Below are 22088 nucleotides of genomic sequence, written 5' to 3' on the forward strand. Positions count from 1 at the left end.
ATTTTGCTGACGACAGATAGAGGAAGTGAGTTAAATAAAAGCTTGTAAAAATTATAAAATACTATTTAAATAACTATAAACAAAAGTGTGGGTCACTTTAGTATCTATTGGATCTCTTAGTACTTTACATGTTTTTATTTACAACAGAGTTTCATGACTAAAAACCATTGCGTGCCTATTGAACTTGATGACGCGCTATTGAACGTGATGAAGCGTGTGGAGTAGATGGATAGAAATGCCTACTAATTCGGTCAAAATTTTATATAATTCATAAAAAATTAATTAGGCATCCAATTAAGTCAAATTTAATGTCAAAATACATTGTCTTCATGTCTTGACCCACGTACCAATTACAAACCGTATCTGTCAAGTAGAAGTGCCTGCAATTTTGCTCCGGCGCTTGATCTAGACAGACTGATGACTGACGACAGAGGAAGTGAGTTAAATAAAAGCTTGTAAAAAATTCATAAAAAACGTTTTAATAACAAGCTTTTATGTAATAATGCACTAAAAAGTAGAAAATAAATTATAAACTACTATTTAAATATTAGTAAAGGTATCCAATAGGTACTAAAGTACTAAAGTGACCCACGCTTTTCTTTATAGTAATTTAAATAGTAGTGTATAATTTATTTTCTACTTTTTAGTGCATCATTACATAAAAGCTTGTTACTAAAACGTTTTTTATGAATTTTTTTGTCAGTACTTTACATGTTTTATTTACAAAAGAGTTACATGACTAAAAACCATTGCGCGCCTACTGAACGTGATGGCGCAGCTATTGAACGTACCGTGATGGCGCAGCTATTGAACGTGATGACGCGTGTGGTGTGGTTGGCTAGACATGCCTACTAATTCGGTCCAAATTTTAATTAATTCATAAAAAATTAATTAGGCATCCAATTAAGTCCAATTTAGTTTCAGATTGCATTGTCTTCATGTCTTGACCCACGTGCCAAATGTGAATCGTATCGGTCAAGTAGAAGTTTCCGAATTTTCACTCCTGCGTTTCGGTCTAGACTGACGACTGACGACTGACGAGGAAGTGAGTTAAATAAAAGCTTGTAAAAATATAATAGAATCTCGTACCAAAAAAAAAAAAAGAATTACGCACCTAGTGAACACCACACAAAAAGCGTATAATAGTGCGGAATATTAGTAGTACTTCATAAATTCCCATGTGTTTTTTTGATAAATCGGAAATAGTGTAAATTACTCAAAATTTGGCAGAAGGCAGACAATTAGATCTTCTACTTATATATGAAATTTCAAATATGTATCTGAAACAGTACTCAAATTAGAGGCTTTTAGAAAATTGAAAGTAGAATAAGCTCCACTTCCAGTTACCGGAAATCGTTGAAAAGTTGATACAGAACTAAATTTGGTAAAATACTAATACATGAAATTTCATCAACCTAGCTGTAACGGTACTCAAGTTATTGTGTTCACACACACACAGAGAGAGAGAGAGAGAGAGAGAGAGAGAGAGAGAGAGAGAGAGAGAGAGAGAGACATACGGACAAAATTGCAAAACTATGTTTTTCCGACTCAGGTGTAAAACGCCGAGATCAGTGAATTTTTTTTTTTTGCTCGATTACAATACTTCCACTATAGATGTACTTCGTATACGAGAATGTAAAAAAATAAATTATGACACCTACAGTAGATCTGCTGGCTATATTGAAATACAGAATAACCATAGCTCTGAGCAAGTAAGCAGTCTTTACTTATTAATTTATGATCAAATGGTGGCTGTACTAGTGCTAGGGTCCCATAAACTTTATGATAAAGAAATTTTTTTTGTCGAAATAATTATTAGTCTCTAGAACCAGTAGTGCATTTAAAAGTAAAAACATGTATTTAGAATGCCTCAGTCAGTGTGCCTATGTGTTATAACTGTGTATTTAACAAAATACAGTTGCTTAGTAAATTCACTACGTAGGCTAAATAGATAACCATGCTAGTCTTGCATTCTCATCCTCCTTCTCTTGACAGTCGTTCTTCACAACTATAATCTGTAAACTATGTAATCAATAACCACCATAAACCGTCGACATAATTTAGAGGATGTAACACGGTTTTTCCCCGTAGACTCTAATAAGAGTTTATTGCCAGCTGACTGCAAAGTGCAAATACATGTGCACTGATCATTAATATATGCACTCATGGTTAGAACTGTAATAACGATCTCGCCAACTTTGAGACAAATCGATCAGTGAGAAGTGCTCGAAATTTCGCTCTCCCGTTTCGACAGAAAGACAAACGCACACCGGACATAGGAAGCAAGTTATCTTTATACTACTAAAACTTAAGTTTGCTTACATGTTTGAATATTTATTTGTTTGTCTGATTGGCTACTGGAGAGAATCTGCACTATGTGTAGAGCTGTAAAATAGTATGTAGGTAGAGAACAATTTTTGTTTTTAGACAGACTGTTAATCACTAATTTATTTAAAGACGTTAATTAGTTTATTGGTAGATTAACCACATTAATTTTAAAAGTTTCAAACAATGGCTTTACTTTGACGGAATAGTAACGTCTCATGATTTGTTCACTTTTTAGTACAATCAATGGCGGCTTCTATCGAAGAAGATTGAGTTCCCATTCCAATGTTTAACGCATTCTAAAGCTAATTTTCTGTCGGCTATAACTTTCACAATACGTCCGTTTGCTGTATTTATTACGTTCCAGTACTTATATCAATTTTCAAATGTCTTTTTCATTTAACTTTACAATAAATTTCTCTAGATCTACAGATCAGCTGTCGAAGGAAGAAAAAAGTTATGAATCTAGATCTAGGTCACTAGACATAACGTAAATTCTAGATCTAGACTTAATGTTAATTTTACATCTAGATATAGAATCTATTTCAGACCTTCATTATTTTTTATAAATCTTTGTTTGTTTAGCTATGCAATTGGCGAATTTAAGATAAAATTTAATTTGATAATTACTAGACTTAGATCTAGATCTAGATAGAGCCTATGCGCGTAAATCAAGTTGCATAAAGAGACTTATAGTATTAAGTTATACCACAAAAAGCATAAGTGACGTCACGGGTCTAGACAGTTAAGTGTTAGTGTAATAGGCTTTTATGCGGGTGGCACGTGTTCTAGACATATCACGTCAATGTTATTTTTTTTTTCAATTTTTTTAGATGTGGATGATAAATTTGACTATCTGAACTTGGCGGGATACAGGGCAGATGAAGTAGAGTTCATCTGTTTCTTTGTCCTAAGCATATGAAGGGATAGTGTGCTCAGAGACATGCTCGGTCGGAATCGTTTTTTAAACGATAAAAACATGTGGTCTGAGACTTGGCGGGACCCTGGGCAGGTGAAGTAGAGTTGAGATGGTCACCTGTGACGTCGTATATGAAGGGATAGTGTGGTCAGACCTATGCTCAGCCGAAATCGGTGTTTTTAAAAGATAAAAAACGTCTTTTTGAATATGGGGTCTGGTTATTTTGTGATGATAATTGACAGACGTGATGTCATTTATGGATGACCCCCCCCCCCCCCCGAAACCAACAGTTATCCAAGGGATGACCGGGTAAGTCTAGTACAAATTAAAAGCTTGTAGTAACATAGGAAGCAAGTTATATAAATTAAAAGCTTGTAGTAATAAACCGGGAGTGATTTTCCCCAAACTTTCTCGAATATTCTTATATAAAACAACAGGGGATTGGAACTCGGGCTATAGACATGATTTTTAATCCATTTTAAATACTTAAAGTTTTAAAAATATAATAAAATCTCGTAGACAAAAGAATTGTACACCAAGTGAACGCCAAATAAAAAATTCAAAGTAGAAAAAATACCACTTCCGGTTATCGGAAATCGCTCAAAAGTTGATACGGATCTACGATTTTGATAAAATACTTATATATAAAATTTCATCAACCTAGCTGTAACGGTACTCAAGTTATCGTGTTTACACACACACACAGACAGACACACAGAAAACGGACAGAATTGCAAAGCCCAGTTTTTCAGACTGGATTACGCCTAAAACCTCTTAATTTTGATAAATCTGGATTGATAATTTTTGCCCGATTAAAATAAGTCCTCTATACTCCGGATGTGTTGAAGGACTGAGGAGTAAAACGGTGAAAACTGTCAAAATTTCATGTTATTTTTGTGCACGATTACAATACTTTCTCTATACTTCGTATATACGAGAAAGTAAAAAGTGCATAATAGTGTTTTTCAGACTGGATTACGCATAAAACCTCTTTATTTTAATAAATCTGGATTGATATTTTTTGCCCGGTTTAAATAAGTCCTCTATACTTCGGATGTGATGAAGGACTGAGGTGTAATACGGTGAAAATTGTTAAAATTTCAAGTGATTTTTGTGCACGATTACAATACTTTCTCTATACTTCGTATATACGAGAAAGTAAAAATGAAAAATGCTTCATTTATTTGGTTGAACACCTTTGATGGTCATTGTCTTCAAATTTGAAATTAAATGTCATGTATGCTAACAATCTTACGCTCTCAAAATCCACTAAACACAATTGAAAAAAAAGATCAGTAGGCCTATCTGGCTGGTAAACGGAAAAAAAGTCACAGGAAAAAAAAACACAGAAAAAAAGTCACAGTTTTTGCTAGGAAAAAAAGTCACAGAAAAAAAGTCACAGTGGAAAAATTTTATCGGAAAAAAAGTCACAGAAATAAAGTCACAGAAAAAAAGTCACAAAAATCTTTTTAGAAATATTTTTATTAATTTGTTAAGAATTGTAAAATTTTGTATGTTTATTGTTGTGGGTTGTATTTTTTGATAGCATAAATTATTTATAGACGTTAAAAGCATTATGATTTATAACAATTGTAAGTAAAAATACTCTAAGATAATTTACACAACAATCTCAACTTGTTACGTATTTATTTAAATACGCGGTAGAAAAGTTAATTATAAAAGAAATTTAGGCAGATTTTGCCGTAGGCTATTCTCTGGTCGGCCTCTCCTCAGTAGGCATTGTCCGAACATATTTTGTGTTGTTGACGTTACGCGTCAATGACAGCCTTTGAACCTTGTCGGCTTTCTGTTTTGATCCTAAGTTTTGTTATGTAATGAGCGTGATAAATGTGGGCAGTAAAGGTGGTTGAACTAAACATAACTATTGTTGCGATGAGTTGAGGGCAGCAAGTCAGATGAACTTACCAGTTCACTGTAATTTAATATTGGTATTTAAAAAAAAAACACGATGAAAACCTTGGACTTTGGAGCATTCTATTAAATGCTACTAATCTTAAGTTTAAAATAATTACAATCTACATACTTCATAATAAATATTTTAAGATGAATTATAAACATTCCTATGTGTATACAGCCTACACACATTACATTACATTTAATTAATCCTAAGTTAATTTGCACTCTCAAAATATTTAATACATAAAAGTATTAACAAATATCATGCAAATATATATTTGTGACTTTTTTTCCTGTGACTTTTTTTCCTGTGACTTTTTTTCCTGTGACTTTTTTTCTGTGTTTTTTTTTCCTGTGTTTTTTTTTCCTGTGACTTTTTTTCCTACAATCATCTGGCTAGGCCACAGAATCCAACTAAAATTCCGCTTGGGTGTGGCTTGTATTACGTATTTTTAATGTGTGTGTGTGTGTTGTATAGGAGGGTGTGTGTTAAGTATAATTTAGCGTGTTTGTGTGTGAGTATGGCGTGTTTGTGTGTGAGTAACTCCTGAAGTTGGTGTGCCCCAGGCGCCCATGACTGACGTCATAATATAAACAATGGTTGCTGGTGTCTAGCCACTATTCCAGTTGAACTTTGAACCGTTGGGCGAGACGAATGTAGGTCAAGTGCTGAATGTGTCGTGTAGCGCTAAGGTGGAGCTGACAGCAGACGATCAGATTTTGGCGGTCCTCTACTTGTGGTCCTCTATTGGTGGTCCTCTACTGTCCTCTACTTAGGGTCCTCTACTGGTGATCCTCTATATGGAGGACGATTTAGTATTGAAGCTAAGACCACACAAGCAAGCGTTAAAACACCGTTAAAACACCACAGGATGAGTGGGTCAGAGATCTGTGAATGAAGGTCTACAGGTGGAACGTTTGGCACATCCATATAAGGAAGTTCAGTGGACTTCTGGGATTGGGTAGCGCAACTCGAGGAATGTTTAACCCATGTAAATAGAAGCTACACCCTAATACAACGGCTCTAAATTTGTGAGACTACTACACCCTAATACAACGGTTCTAAATTTGTGAGACTACTACACCCTAATACAACGGTTCTAAATTTGTGAGACTACTACACCCTTATCCAATGGTTCTAAATTTGTGAGACTAAGTACTACACTCTAGTGCGAGCTACACCCTAATACAACGGTTCTAAATTTGTGAGACTACTGCACCCTAATACAACTGTTCTAAATTTGTGAGACTCCTACACCCTAATACAACGGTTCTAAATTTGTGAGACTACTACACCCTAATACAACGGTTCTAAATTTGTGAGACTTCTACACTATAGTGCGGACTATACCCTAATACAATGGTTCTAAATTTGTGAGATTAAGTACTACACTCTAGTGCTGGCTACACACTGATGTGTACACACACCCCCAAAGCAGCGGTTCTAAATGTATGAGACTGAGTTCTGCTCAGTGTTTGCTTTATATTGAGTTATATTGAGAACCATTAAGCTATGCGCAAGCAGCATTATTTATTCTAAACTGTCTCTTTTCTTAAGCTAAAAATAAACACCATTCCTCGTCCAAATATTAAAAGAAGAAACGTTTGAACTAAGTTAGGCCTAGCTGGGCGTTCATTGTTCACAACGAAAACCCTCTTTTTTCGTCAATAAGGTTACACCTCCGAACACAGCAGCCAATCCGCAGCGAACCGATGACGTCATGCACTCTTCCCGCGCGGCCGTTGAGTGTCAACAAGGCGAGTCGCCGACGCAAATCGTCTGGTTTCAAAACGAGCTGACACGACCAGGAAAATACCATTCGTCGTGTGGATCCTGGACACTAGCATTGATTAAAGTGTGAAATTCGCTAATAAAATCTAATTCCACAATGTCACACCGTGCAGCTAAGAGTGGGATCGCCCTAGAGGCTCAGCAAAAGGTATGTTCAACATTCTGTTTGTTTTCATCGCGAGACCAGCCGCGCCGGTCAAACAAGCGTAGGCCTATAGATTCTACATCCATTTTAAATGTGAAATCATTTCTATAAATAGAACTAACCGCAGAATGGTTGGTTCCGTAAAAGTTCCCCTTGACCTATAGACTTAAAGATAACAAAAAATGAAACCAGATAGATCTAGTCTCTAGTTGTGGTATCACTCACTATCACTGATGTGCGATAATAGTCTCTTCACTCTCTTCCATAAATTATAGAATATTGATATAATTAATTAGATATAATTAATTAGATCTAAGATCTAATTGTGTAAATAAGTATAGTTCTTACATTAGAGTTGATTAGAGAGTCATGTTTATATTTAGTATTATTTAGATCTAGTTAATCAACACCCCTTTTTAAGAAGAGTTCATTATTGTGGGGAATTCGAACACTGACACATTTACAGATTTACACCCATCCCCTAAACTTAAACATTATGTCCGATTGTCCGTTCCCTTAAATTTGTCGGTGAAGCTTTTGGCCGCTTTGTTGTCCGTGGTTTAAACCCTGAACGTCCTACCCAAGCCTTGTATCTTTTAGCTCATTATTTTGTTTATTAAAAAAGCCACATTCCCACTCCAAAGAGCCACAAAGTGCCTACCCTGAGACGTGTCGTCAACAATTTAAGACTAGCCAATCCTTGCTGTTTGTAAGACAGGCCAATGCTGGGTACTATGTAATAACGTATTGTCCTGTACTTGAACCCGTCACGGTGGCTTAATCTGTGTCCGTCAGTCAACAGCCGTGTCATGCCAGTTTTCCACTTACTGTCAAATGAAAAGCTATTTATGAAGTGTGTTTCTTCACCTCAACATACCCCTCTGCACACCTGTCGTGTTAGCTTATCAATGATGTGCTGGTGTGGCTTTATGTTTGGTATTGATAGCAGACTTAACACACTATTTTTCACTCGTTGAGCAGTCTTCAGTTCTACACATATCCTCCTATATACACAATGTCCTACAGTGGTATGGCATATGGTCCTACATAATGTCCTACAGTGGTATGGCATATGGTCCTACATAATGTCCTACAGTGGTATGGCATATGGTCCTACATAATGTCCTACAGTCGTATGGCATATCGTCCAACATAATGTCCTATAGTAGTATGGCATATGGTCCTACATAATGTCCTACAGTCGTAGGGCATATGGTCCTACATAATGTCCTACAGTAGTATGGCATATGGTCCTACATAATGTCCTACAGTCGTAGGGCATATGGTCCTACATAATGTCCTACAGTAGTATGATATATGGTCCTACATAATGTCCTACAGTCGTAGGGCATATGGTCCTACATAAATAATGTCCCACATTTATATTACATATTGACCTACATAAATAATGTCCTACAGTTATATCACATAATGCTCTACATGAACCGTGTCCTACAATTATTTTACATGTCCTACAGTTATATTATCACACTCAGGACTACACATGAGACAACTAGATTTCTGGACCAAATTAATCCGTTTCTCAAACCTCAAGAAAAAAAAATCGACCGAAATTCTCTGATAAAAAATAATACGCGATAATTATAGCAAAATGTAGGGAATTGGTTCTTTCAGTTGAAGTAACTATACAACTAAAACACTTACCTTTATAACACGTTCATAGTTCGATACAAAAATAGTACAATTTAAAAAAAAATGTAATTAAAAACAACTAAGATAGGCCTATTTATAGTCAAGCTGACAACAACAAAATAGTAAATATTAAAAACATGTTATTAAAAAAATGCAGATATTTATAGTCGAGCTGACAATAACAAAATACAGACAGGCATTCAAGATTTCGACACCAAGTTTTAGTGCAATAGTAAATAATGGACAAAAATTAAATTATGGCACTTTAGTATAGCTTACGATATAAATAGATAAACACGTTAGTCTTGTATTTTTACTCTTAGTATCTTAACAGTCGTTCTTGCAACTAGAACATTTACTCACATATAAATACCTTGTAAAGATATGTAGTAAAAACCACCTTAAATGAGCGGCATCATTTTGAGTACAAATGAGAGGTCTTTACCCATAAAACATTTGATAAGGTTCGAATAATTGTTGATTTCCACTCGCTGATTGTGCAACTTCCCAGGGTCGGCGCTATCCATAGGGGAAGGGGGGCTCAAAAATGTGTAATCTCCAATAATAAAAAGTACCTAATAATGAATAACTTTGATTACATTATTTAAACTTTAGGGTGAAATAAAAAGGCGTGGCGATCTATTTGCGCACCTTCTTCAACTTAGGTCTAAATATAGTTATTCGCGTTGGTGAAAATGCGCCACCAACCTCCCTCACTAGGAAATTTCGGGGCGCTTTTTACCAGCCATTTTGCCTTTTTATTTTAGTGTCAAGCAATTGATGTAGAAAACAATTAAATAATGCCAAGTAGCAGTCAACATTCTTTATTTCGACTGTCTATGATTCAGTAATGAACTTTTTATATTATTATCTACTGCGTTTGGCGCCCCTTTGAATCGACATATATATATATATATATATATATATATATATATATATATATATATATATATATATATATATATACATATATATATATATATATATATATATATATATATATATATATATATATATATATGTAGATATGTAGATATGTAGATATGTAGATATATATATATATATACATATACATATATATATATATATATATATATATATATATATATATATATATATATATATATATATATATATATATATATATATATATATATATATATATCTACATATCTACATATATATATATATATATATATATATATATATATATATATATATATATATATATATATATATATATATATATATATATATCTACATATCTACATATATATATATATATATATATATATATATATATATATATATATATATATATATATATATATATATATATATATATATCTACATATCTACATATATATATATATATATATATATATATATATTGCTGACGATAGCGTGAAAATTGATACTTTTAATACGACTCTTATAGCACTGTTCCTTGGTGATTAGCTTACACTAATAGCATTTATACAGCATGCACAGGGGCTTGTGGGCGGGAGTGTAGACAAACCCACCCCGTAACATCTAAGAATGTGTAAGATGCATGAAGAAATAAGGACACGCGATTGACAATGTAACCTTATAAAATGTTTCGTCATTTTGGTCTTTAGCACTTTCTTACCGACCCGAGAGCTCCCCGCAGAAAATTAGGTCATGCGTTTACAAATACATCATTTGTATCAATTGAATATTATCATATGGAGTGTCATTGAATTTCTTCTGCCACGGGTAAGCTAATATTCTTATACAGCTTTAATTGGACTATACAAACATTGAAGTTTGTGACAGAACAAAGGCGTAAAGTTCTTAGGATATTTCAATGAGAGTATCAAATAAAATTAGCAAAGTTTGAAGATTTTCGAAAAATCGGAAAATACATCTTCCGGTTACCGGTAATCGCTCAAATGGTGAGATAGAATAATAAATCTACGTCTGTAATTTCTCCCGCTTATCTGAAACATTACTTGTGAGCGAAAGTTCTCTAAATGAGCGCCAACGTAAGGTTTGGTATCTACCTTGCTAAAAGTCTGTGGTGCCCTAGGCCACAGTAACAGCACACGGCATGACATAATGACACAGCACATATTTCACCCCATACTACAGCACACGACATGACATAATGACACAGCACATATTTCACCCGATACTCCGTTTACCTGGATCAAACATTGAGCGCAAATATGGGTGAGGGAATGGCGGATGGTTGGTCGATACTTTATGAGGCTGGATAAATCGAAACACCAAAAGGGATGGGATGGGGTATCTAAAGCTGTCTCATTACCAATTGTCATTTGTCATAATGTTCAAGCTGGAGGGTGACTGACATGACAGACAGAAGGGGTTTCTTTCATTTGAATCATTCTTCAATCTAACCACCGTGCACGATCCTTAGAGAAGCCGCCCCCCCCCCTCGAATGTACATACACCTTCACGATCCTAATGGTGGCCACCCCCACCCCAATGTGTGCATACACCGTTTTCTTTGTATACTCTGTACACACTCATCTTCTGATGTCCTGACTATGACGATTGTTTACTCGTGACCTATCAAAGTCAAACAATGTGTTGCCATGACAACGTGAAGTTGGAGGTCTTGTCTGACCTTTAACCATTAAGTGCTTTGTCCCTTGTAAACATGAGCTATAGGGGCTACATTGGGCCACATTTTCAGGATAAGGGGCCACATTTTCAGGATAAGGGGCCACATTTTCAGGATAAGGGGCCACATTTACAGGATAAGGGGCCACATTTTCAGGATAAGGGGCCACATTTTCAGGATAAGGGGCCACATTTACAGGATAAGGGGCTACATTTTAGTTGAGCTCTGCGACTGTAAAAAAAAATGTTTCAATAATAAGTCAAATGACTTGCAGGTGTAAATATTTGCCGAACCCACCCATTTAGTCTGAGAATCTTTTTAAAAAATCGACCCACAGTCTACGTACACACACCGCAATAGTTAGTGGCCAAGTCAGGTTTTTTCCTAGTGAGATCTGCGCTATGAGTCATCGGCCGTGTGACCTAATTCGCTGTAAGTCCAACGGCGACATATTGTCCTTATAAGGACTCGAGCGGTCCGCGTGCCACTGGGCGTCTCTGCTGCTTGTGTTCTTACCCACGTAGCGCTCCCCCCTCCTCAGAATTGACCAGTTTAGCTAAGGCTAGGATTAGGGAGGGGTCATGTCAGTTCAGACCGTGTTAGATAGCTAACTTCAATCGATGCTTGATTACAATTAATTCGTTTTCCTACTTTCCTCCACGAAAGACGCCACATGATCGAAGTATATTCTAAACACATTCATGCGAGTTCTTATACCAATTTAGTTTTCATGAACTTGCTTCATGGTTTTTTATTATATGCAAATAGCATAATATTATGTTTAATTTTGAAGGAGTTTGTAATAGTTTATTCAATATATTGCAAATAACTATTCTATAAAAAATATATAATTTTAAAACGAAATTTCTTTAATATAATAAACATTGAAAAATATAATAAAACATGTGAATACATGAACATAATTATGCAGTAGCGGATTGGGGGGGGGGGGGGGGGGGCTGAGAGGGCAGCTGCAAACGGCCCCCCGATTTTAGGGGCCCTCAATTTTTTTCGTGCAAACCATAGTGAAACTTCACTTTACGAGTAATTGTTATTTTTACTTTCTCATATATACGAAGTATAGAGAAAGTCTTGTAATCGTGAACAAAATAAACCGGGAGTGATCTCCCCTAAACATTCTCGAATATTCTTATATAAAACAACAGGGGATGGTAACTCCATTTTAAATACTTAAAGTTTTTAAAATAGAATAAAATCTCGTAGAAAAAAAGAATTGCACACCAGGTGAACGCCAAATGAAATGTGCATAATAGTGCGCAATATTATTAGCACTTTATAAATTTACATGCGTTTTTTTTATTAAGAAATCAAAAATAGCGTAAATTAGTACTTCCGGTCAACGGAAATTACTCAAAATTTGACAGAAGTTAGAGAATTAGGTCTTTTATTTACATGTGAAATTTCATTTATCTATCTGAAACAGTACTCAAGTTATAGGCTTTTGAAAAATTCAAAGTAGAAAAAGTACCACTTCCGGTTATCGGAAATCGTTCAAACGTTGATACGATTTTGATAAAATACTTATGTATGAAATTTCATCAACCTAGCTGTAACGGTACTCAAGTTATCGTGTTTACACACACACAGACCTACGGACAAGATTGCAAAATTATGTTTTTCCGTATCAGTGAGGTGTAAAACGTCGAGATTTTACAAATCTCGATTTATTTATTTTTGTACGATTACAAGACTTTCTCTATACCTCGTATAAAAGAGAGAGTAAAAGAAAAAAAAAAAGTCGAGATTTTTGCAAATCTCGACGTTTTAGGGCTCCCTGAGTTGGAATCTTGTCTGTGTGTGTGTAAACACCGGAAGTAGTGATTTACGCTATTTCCGATTTCTCAACAAAAAAAAACGCATGTGAATTTATAAAGTACTAATAATATCCCGCACTATTATGCACATTTTATTGGCGCTCACTTGGTGTGCAATTCTTTTTTTTTTACGAGATTCTATTCTATTATAAAAAGTTTAAGAAATTATAAATGGATTAAAAATATTGTTTATGTCCCGAGTTGCCATCCCCCGTAGTGTAATATTAGAATATTCGAGAAAGTTTAGGGGAGATCACTCCCGGTTTATTTACTTTTCTATCAAAATATGAAACAGGTATAAACCCTCTATTATAAGTATAAGCTGTCATCACCTCATACAAAGAACTTGTTTAGTTAAAACCGCCGCTCCATATAATATTAAAGGGCTGGTAAGTAGGTCACCAACCTACTTACCAGCCCTATAGTCCAGACCAGCATTTGTTTATGACGCAAAACTAGGTTGATTTCTGAGTTAAAACAACAACTGATTTCCAACTAATGGCTTTATATTTAAAGGAAAATAGCTCCAAAAATCTGCCTGACCTCCCTCTAAAATGTAGTGAATGGGGGTGAATGTTGTATGTATGTTGTAATGTGTCCCGTTCGCCCTTGTTCAGTCCTCGTGCGGTGAGTTGTATCAGTCATGTAATCCCGGCATCGTAGTTTGTATACTAGTTTGTTATATTTAGAATAGCTTGTATTTGTGCAGATAAAGTAGGTAGTTTTAAACTGTGTTTAGTGGTAACGAGCCCTTGTTGTATTCAGTTGTGTGTTTTGTAACCCGTTTGTGGTTTCTCGTCTTAAATGTTGCGTTACTCACTGGATCACACGTAAAGGCGTATCCGTGTGTTCACAACAGTATTAATATTAGCTGTCATCGCTTTCTCTCCAGAAACTATTTACCTAAAATGGCGCCCCCTAAAGTAACAGAACAAAATGGCGCCCCCTAAAGTAACAGAACAAAACAGACTCGAAAAACTTGTTAAACTCTGACCCTTGTGTTTATGACTTATCCGTCTAATTGTTTTTTTTAAATAATAATCATTAAAAAAGTTTTAAAAAACCCACGTTTTCTGATTGAACTAAAAAGTATAAAATAAATGCTATACATCACAATAATGCAAGCGATCACTCTACTATAAGCGATGAAAAACGTGGGGCGCCGAAGTAAAAGTTATATTACTATTGATTAGATAATACTATTGACTTTTATTAGTGAGCTTGTAGAGAGTCAACAGTATTAGAAACTGTAAGAAAATCACGGCGCCCCACGTTTTTGATCGCTTATAGTAGAGTGATCGCTTGCATAATTGTGATGTATAGCATTTATTTTCTACTTTTTAGTTCAATCAGAAAACGTGGGTTTTTAAAAACTTTTTTAATGATTATTATTTTCTACTTTTTAGTCTTTGTCTGTTTGTTTGCATTAAAATCTTGCTATCGATTTTATCTTTTCACTTTTTTTTTGGGTAAACGAAGACAACTCGTAAAAAGACAACTCGTAAAAAGACAACTCGTAAAAACACGTTGTGTGAATACGTTACTGACTAGAACACATAGATTTGAACCCGTGTCGAGTGGGATAGCAATCGTGTGCCCAACCACTCGACCATATCGTCTCCCTCATACTGGCCACCAGTTGTTACGGTTGTTTGTACACAAATTACAGTTACTGGGTTATGTCCCTTTTTCCCCACGTTTTTACTACAACGAGCCGACCCGCGGCGTATCATACGCCGCTATTTAGTTGATTTATTTTCTACTTTTCAGTAATTCATAATTTGTGAATTCGACAGTACCAATGCTGCCACTGAAAATATTTGCTTTAAAACACTAACCCCCCTCCTTTCCCCTAACCCCGACCCTACACCCCCCCCCCCCCCCGTGAAAGCAGCCTCCTCTTAGTTACCTCCTGTAAGTTTAAAGTCGGTTCAAACTAAATTATCTGCCCCTAATAGCCGTCACTAAACCTGGCTGTACGGTTTGTAAACATTAACGTGACCACAGCTCAGCAGACCATGTGGGGGTGGGGTAGGGTGGTAGTGATAGTGATAGAGAGAAAGAGAGGGGACTGTAAGGAGGCGCTTGCAGCTTGTTTTCTAATGGCTCGCAGAGGAGAATTATATATATAGATTATATAGCGGTCTAAAATGCTCAATAAAATGTTTCCATGGATCAATTTAGTAATAATAACAATTGCATATTCAATGGTCATCCAAAACAAAGCTTCCCTGAAAATTTCAGCGCGCTAGCTAACTGGGAAGTGCCAGAAATTTCGATCGCAAGATTTGATTGGAAAGACAAACAAACAGAGACGAAAGCAAGTTAAAGAAAACGTGGGAAAAAAGGCCAATTAGGCTAGTGGTAGGCCTCGTCCAATATAGCGTTATAAAACATAATAGAAACAGGTATAGACCCACTGATCGCAATATGAATGGATTTTTAATGCTCATATCATAAGCTTTCCATATTTATAAACACAAAAATGTGAGTTTCAAAGGTTTTAAAGATGCTTAGAGGGGCCTACATTGGCTGTAATAAAAATGTAGTTCAGGAAGTAGCATTAATTAAAATAGAACGATCTCTCTCTCTCTCTCTCTCTCTCTCTCTCTCTCTCTCTCTCTCTCTCTCTCTCTCTCTCTCTGTATATATATATATATATATATATATATATATAGGCCTATATGTATATACATATATATATATATATATATATATATATATATATATATATATATATATATATATATATATATATATATATATATATATATGTATGTATGTATATACATGTGTATATATGTATATATACATATATATATATATATATATGTATATATACATGTAACAGTCGAATGGAAGGTGAATGTATCTTTCGAATATGTTTCATAAAAAGGCGATATAAATCCAAAATATAGTGTGGGTATGCGCATGCGCTAAAAAAGGAAGCAAGGAAGAGAGAGCGGGAAGAAAATGGCGATGTTTTGGCAGTGAAGTCGTTGTATCAATGAACCAATAAAACCATGAAAATTTCCTGAACGTGGGTTGTTTAATGTTATAAATAAGACTATAAATACATATGTATGTGTGTGTATCACCTTTTCTGGACTTCCCAAACCCCTTTATGCAACCTTAAGCCAATGAGCTTGTCTTTACAGATGGACAGCAAGTGGGATGTCGAGAGAGCCAGAACCGCCTTGAGGTGGATTGGCGAGCGCATCGGAGAAGCAATCTCTACTGACGGCACAACAGAAGATGTCCACAGAATTTTAAAAGATGGGATGGTTTTAGCAAAGTGAGGATCGCATTCATTCGGATATGGTGCATTAGAAATGTGCAATAGTGTTAGAGGCTGTACGAATGACAGCGTGTTAGAAGCTGTACGAATGACAGCGTGTTAGATAGAAGCTGTACGAATGACAGCGTGTTAGATAGAAGCTGTACGAATGACAGCGTGTTAGAAGCTGTACGAATGACAGCGTGTTAGATAGAAGCTGTACGAATGACAGCGTGTTAGATAGAAGCTGTACAAATGATAGCGTGTTAGATAGAAGCTGTACGAATGACAGCGTGTTAGATAGAAGCTGTACGAATGACAGCGTGTTAGAAGCTGTACGAATGACAGCGTGTTAGAAGCTGTACGAATGACAGCGTGTTAGATAGAAGCTGTACGAATGACAGCGTGTTAGATAGAAGCTGTACGAATGATAGCGTGTTAGAAGCTGTACGAATGACAGCGTGTTAGAAGCTGTACGAATGACAGCGTGTTAGAAGCTGTACGAATGACAGCGTGTTAGAAGCTGTACGAATGACAGCGTGTTAGAAGCTGTACGAATGACAGCGTGTTAGAAGCTGTACGAATGACAGCGTGTTAGATAGAAGCTGTACGAATGAATGGGAGCAGGAGAACAGGGATCTAAACTGTTTTAACATAGCTACTACGTCATTCGGGGGTTGGGGGGGGGGGGGTCTACAGCTTGTCAACTTTTTGTGTCTGTGTGCATGTACTGCGAATTTTGAATATTGTTATATGTTGAAAGTGTGATATCACATGGACACTGTATAGGCCTACCACCCGACATTATCCAATTTTTCATCAAGTTAATCAGACTTTTTTCTTCGGGGCGGGGGGGGGGGGGGGGGGTGGCGGCGGTAAACTTTCTTCGGGGGGGGGGGGAGACACTGTTAAAAGTATATATTTTCTATATAAATTATATAAATTTCATTTCGTTCGGGGTGGGGGGAGGGGGGGGGGCGGTAAAAAAATTTCGGGGGGCTTTGCGCCCCCCCCCCCCCCCCCCCCCCGAAGAGATGCCTGGAAGAAACTCTGGTTGCAGGTAGTCAGGAAATATTTTTTTTCTTGTATGGACAGCTGGGTGGGGAGAGATGGGTGGGTGGGTGGGTGGGGAGAGATGGGTGGGGCTGTAGACCAAACTTTTTGTTGGCCGTCTGGCTATGATACAGTTGGGGGGGGGGGGGGGGGGGGGTTAGTACCCTGTCTGTGTTCATCTGCGTCTGATGATGCTGAAAGTTCCAGAAGGTCCAAAAAGAAACGGTACAAACTTGTAAACAAGTTCCGCAGAAGTGAATCAAAAATCTATTGATAGTCGCACAAGCAACCGTTGTATTAACAGCGAGATCTATTCTGTCCCATTTAACTATACACTGTAGGGGTGGGGGGGGGGGGGAGAAACACGAACCTGCTGTGTTTGTTCTGATACAGAAAACGAGTTCTGTAGATCAAATTCATTCAATTCGATAATGTTTTATGTGGGTAGTCCGTACACAGTTCTCTTGTAGGTTAGCCTAACAAATCCCATTGTTTTTGTAGGTTAGCCTAACAAATCCCATTGTTTTTGTAGGTTAGCCTAACAAATCCCATTGTTTTTGCAGGTTAGCCTAACAAATCCCATTGTTTTTGTAAATTAGCCTAACAAATCCCATTGTCTTTGTAGGTTAGCCTTACAAATCCCATTGTTTTTGTAAATTAGCCTAACAAATCCCATTGTTTTTGTAGGTTAGCTAATTGGGTAAAGCCTGGTAGTATTGCTGCCACAAAGATGGGGAAAGCGCCATCTTTGGCCTTCAAACAGATGGAGCTGATTGGTTTGTTTCTCCAGTGTATCGATGAGGCCAACGGCGGACCCGTGAAAAAAACGGAAACTTTTCAGACAGTCGATTTGTATGAGAAGGTGAACATGTGTGCAGTCATCATCACAATCGAAGCTTTGGGGCGCGCTGTAAGTCTATGCTCATTCATTACACACAGCTGTAAGTCTATGCTCATTCATTACACATTCATTACATACAACTGTAACTGTTGTTAGCCATAATCTTTGTCTGATGGTACTGTTATTTTTCTCTGATTTGACCTCTGATTATTTTTTCTTGGTGTAGATGTTGTCCCAAGGCCGAGAAGGATTTGGTAAAGCCGAGTCCAAAGGTCAGTCCCACGAGTGGACAGAGGAGCAACTGAAGGCCGGCCAGAACATCATCGGCCTCCAGATGGGCTCCAACAAAGGCGCGTCCCAGGCGGGACAGAACTTCGGCAAGACACGGGCTATTGTTGACTAGACCAGTGCTTTATTTATCTACTCTATACAATCTACATCATTTGACCTCTCCCCTCCCCCTTCTCATGTTTCATTCAAATACCAATGTCTTTGTTTGACTGATCAAATAATGCACACAAGGTTGTTCCACTCACCACCCGATGACTGACCTTGTGTGTGTGTGTGTGTCTCATCATATCAGTATGTACATGTTTGTTTTTACAATGGACCAATACAAGATGTGATAGGCTCTCTGTCCTCTCAAGCAATACTTCATGTGTCACTTCATGTGTCACTTCATGCCTTTGTCACTCCTTGCTTTTAATATCAGCTGGGCACTGGTCAGATTTAAAGCTATTTTATCAAGTAACTAGAAACACAAAGCTGTTTGTGTGGGACCAAGTTAGGGTTAGACAGAAATACAAAGCTATTTGTGTGGGACCAAGTTAGGGTTAGACAGAAACACAAAGCTGTTTGTGTGGGACCAAGTTAGGGTTAGACAGAAACACAAAGCTGTTTGTGTGGGACCAAGTTAGGGTTAGACAGAAATACAAAGCTGTTTGTGTGGGACCAAGTTAGGGTTAGACAGAAATACAAAGCTATTCATATGGGACCAAGTTAGGGTTAGACAGAAACACAAAGCTGTTTGTGTGGGACCAAGTTAGGGTTAGACAGAAATACAAAGCTGTTTGTGTGGGACCAAGTTAGGGTTAGACAGAAATACAAAGCTATTCATATGGGACCAAGTTAGGATTAGACAGAAACACAAAGCTATTCATATGGGACCAAGTTAGGGTTAGACAGAAATACAAAGCTATTCATATGGGACCAAGTTAGGGTTAGACAGAAATACAAAGCTATTCATATGGGACCAAGTTAGGGTTAGACAGAAATACAAAGCTATTCATATGGGACCAAGTTAGGGTTAGACAGAAATACAAAGCTATTCATATGGGACCAAGTTAGGGTTAGACAGAAATACAAAGCTATTCATATGGGACCAAGTTAGGGTTAGACAGAAATACAAAGCTATTCATATGGGACCAAGTTAGGGTTAGACAGAAATACAAAGCTATTCATATGGGACCAAGTTAGGGTTAGACAGAAATACAAAGCTATTCATATGGGACCAAGTTAGGGTTAGACAGAAATACAAAGCTATTCATATGGGACCAAGTTAGGGTTAGACAGAAATACAAAGCTATTCATATGGGACCAAGTTAGGGTTAGACAGAAATACAAAGCTATTCATGTGGGTTAGAGTTAGACATAATTAGGTGCGGGTTACAAGTTGGTATCAGAGTTTGCCTTATTTTGTGATTTGACTTTTATTATGTTTATCATGGTGCTTTTACAATTTGAAATCTATTTGTATAGAAAAAAAACAACCTTTTTGACATGTCTATAGCTACAATAAAAAAATAAATAAACGACATTTTGTTGTTTCATACATCCCAGAATACTTTCCCGTTGTTTTTAACAACGATAGCCATACAACATAGCCACTTGTTGACATTATGGGGGTAGACCTACAGTTGTGGTGACGTCATACACATTTCTCCGAGTGAAAGAACACTGAACCTTCGTTATGTACTTGACATGAACTTACCAGTGGCTAACCATCTACAGTCTAGCAACCGTTTAGTCAGCTATAGAAGGAACTAACACAGATAGTTGGGTGCACCATCAACTGCTTCCTAGTGCGGGACCATTGGAGAAAACACATCTAAATTTAACACGCACACATACGCTTAAAGTTAACAGACACGTCTTCAGTGCTCTCTTTGTCTTAGAAATTAAAGCTGATACATTATATACATTTGAGAAATTAAAGCTGATACATTATATACATTTGATAAACTAAGACATGTATACCTACATATGAATAAACATACAAACACGCATATCTTTATATAGATATATATTTAAAAAAACTACAAATATGCTTATTAGACCTTAATAATAGGCTATGTACATATTTGCCTTTTTCGACCTGCTGGTCTTAGAGGCATAACTACCAAGTCGCTAAACCCAGAGGGAAGGGCAGGTGCTCACAGCTGAGCTTTATTAAAAATATAATTTTAAAAATACAATGTTAATTTCATGTATTTTGCCTTGGTTTTTATTTTATTTAAAAAAAAATATTTGCTGTAGTTGACTCGTTTTTATTTTACATACACTATACCCATGGGGGAGGGGGGGGGGGGGGGTGTTAAGAGTTGTCAAAAAGTGTTGTCATGAACGGATGACCCCCTAAAACAAAATGTTTTCCAAAGCTGAACACATACTAATAAAATATGGTCTAATAACATTACGACTTTAGTGCATGCAATTTTGCGACCAAAATAAAATGTCGAAGTCTTGACTATGCCTATGAGCACTAAATTGTTCTCTAAAATAAAACGCTGCAAAAAGATAAAAAAGGACATTCAAACCCAAATAAAACAAATATGTGGCTAGGTACACTGACACACAACCTACACACAAACCTTGGCCACACAAACCTTGGCCACACACTGACACAAACCTTGGCCACACACTGACACAAACCTTGGCCACACACTGACACACACACTGACACAAACCTTCGACACACACTGACACAAACCTTGGCCACACACTGACACACACTGACACAAACCTTGGCCACACACTGACACACACACTGACACAAACCTTGGCCACACACTGACACACACACTGACACAAACCTTGGCCACACACTGACACAAACCTTCGCCACACACTGACACAAACCTTGGCCACTCACTGACACACACACTGACACAAACCTTGGCTACACACTGACACAAACCTTGGCCACACACTGACACAAACCTTGGCCACACACTGACACACACACTGACACAAACCTTCGCCACACACTGACACAAACCTTCGCCACACACTGACACAAACCTTGGCCACACACTCACACAAACCTTGGCTACACACTGACACACACTGACACAAACCTTGGCTACACACTGACACACACTGACACAAACCTTGGCCACACACTGACACAAACCTTGGCCACACACTGACACACACACTGACACACACACTGACTCAAACCTTGGCCACACACTGACACACACACTGACACAAACCTTGGCCACACACTGACACAAACCTTGGCCACACACTGACACACACTGACACAAACCTTGGCCACACACTGACACACACACTGACACAAACCTTGGCCACACACTGACACACACACTGACACAAACCTTGGCCACACACTGACACACACACTGACACAAACCTTGGCCACACACTGACACAAACCTTGGCCACACACTGACACACACACTGACACAAACCTTGGCCACA

General features: G+C 37.1%; 1 protein-coding gene across 1 annotated transcript; it reads left to right on the forward strand.

Moving 5' to 3' along the window:
- Window positions 1–6885: 6885 nt before the first annotated feature.
- LOC131931234 (myophilin) lies at window positions 6886–20177 on the forward strand. Its single transcript, XM_059287967.1, has 4 exons — window positions 6886–7101; window positions 16353–16489; window positions 18212–18434; window positions 18592–20177. Exons 1-4 carry the CDS (start codon window positions 7051–7053, stop codon window positions 18766–18768), a joined length of 588 nt encoding a protein of 195 aa, XP_059143950.1. The 5' UTR covers window positions 6886–7050; the 3' UTR covers window positions 18769–20177.
- The last annotated feature ends 1911 nt before the right edge of the window (window positions 20178–22088 follow it).

This window comes from Physella acuta, unplaced genomic scaffold, assembly GCF_028476545.2.
Source record: "Physella acuta isolate Inbredline_101_S28 unplaced genomic scaffold, ASM2847654v3 ptg000103l, whole genome shotgun sequence".
NCBI lineage: Eukaryota > Metazoa > Mollusca > Gastropoda > Physidae > Physella > Physella acuta.

Bases quoted from the DNA above. Each gene is read 5' to 3' on its own strand.
- LOC131931234 (XM_059287967.1), top strand. From the start codon at position 7,051: ATGTCACACCGTGCAGCTAAGAGTGGGATCGCCCTAGAGGCTCAGCAA. The intron at 7,102-16,352 runs GTATGTTCAACA...TTGTCTTTACAG, and splicing joins CCCTAGAGGCTCAGCAAAAG to ATGGACAGCAAGTGGGATGT. The intron at 18,435-18,591 runs GTAAGTCTATGC...TTCTTGGTGTAG, and splicing joins TCGAAGCTTTGGGGCGCGCT to ATGTTGTCCCAAGGCCGAGA.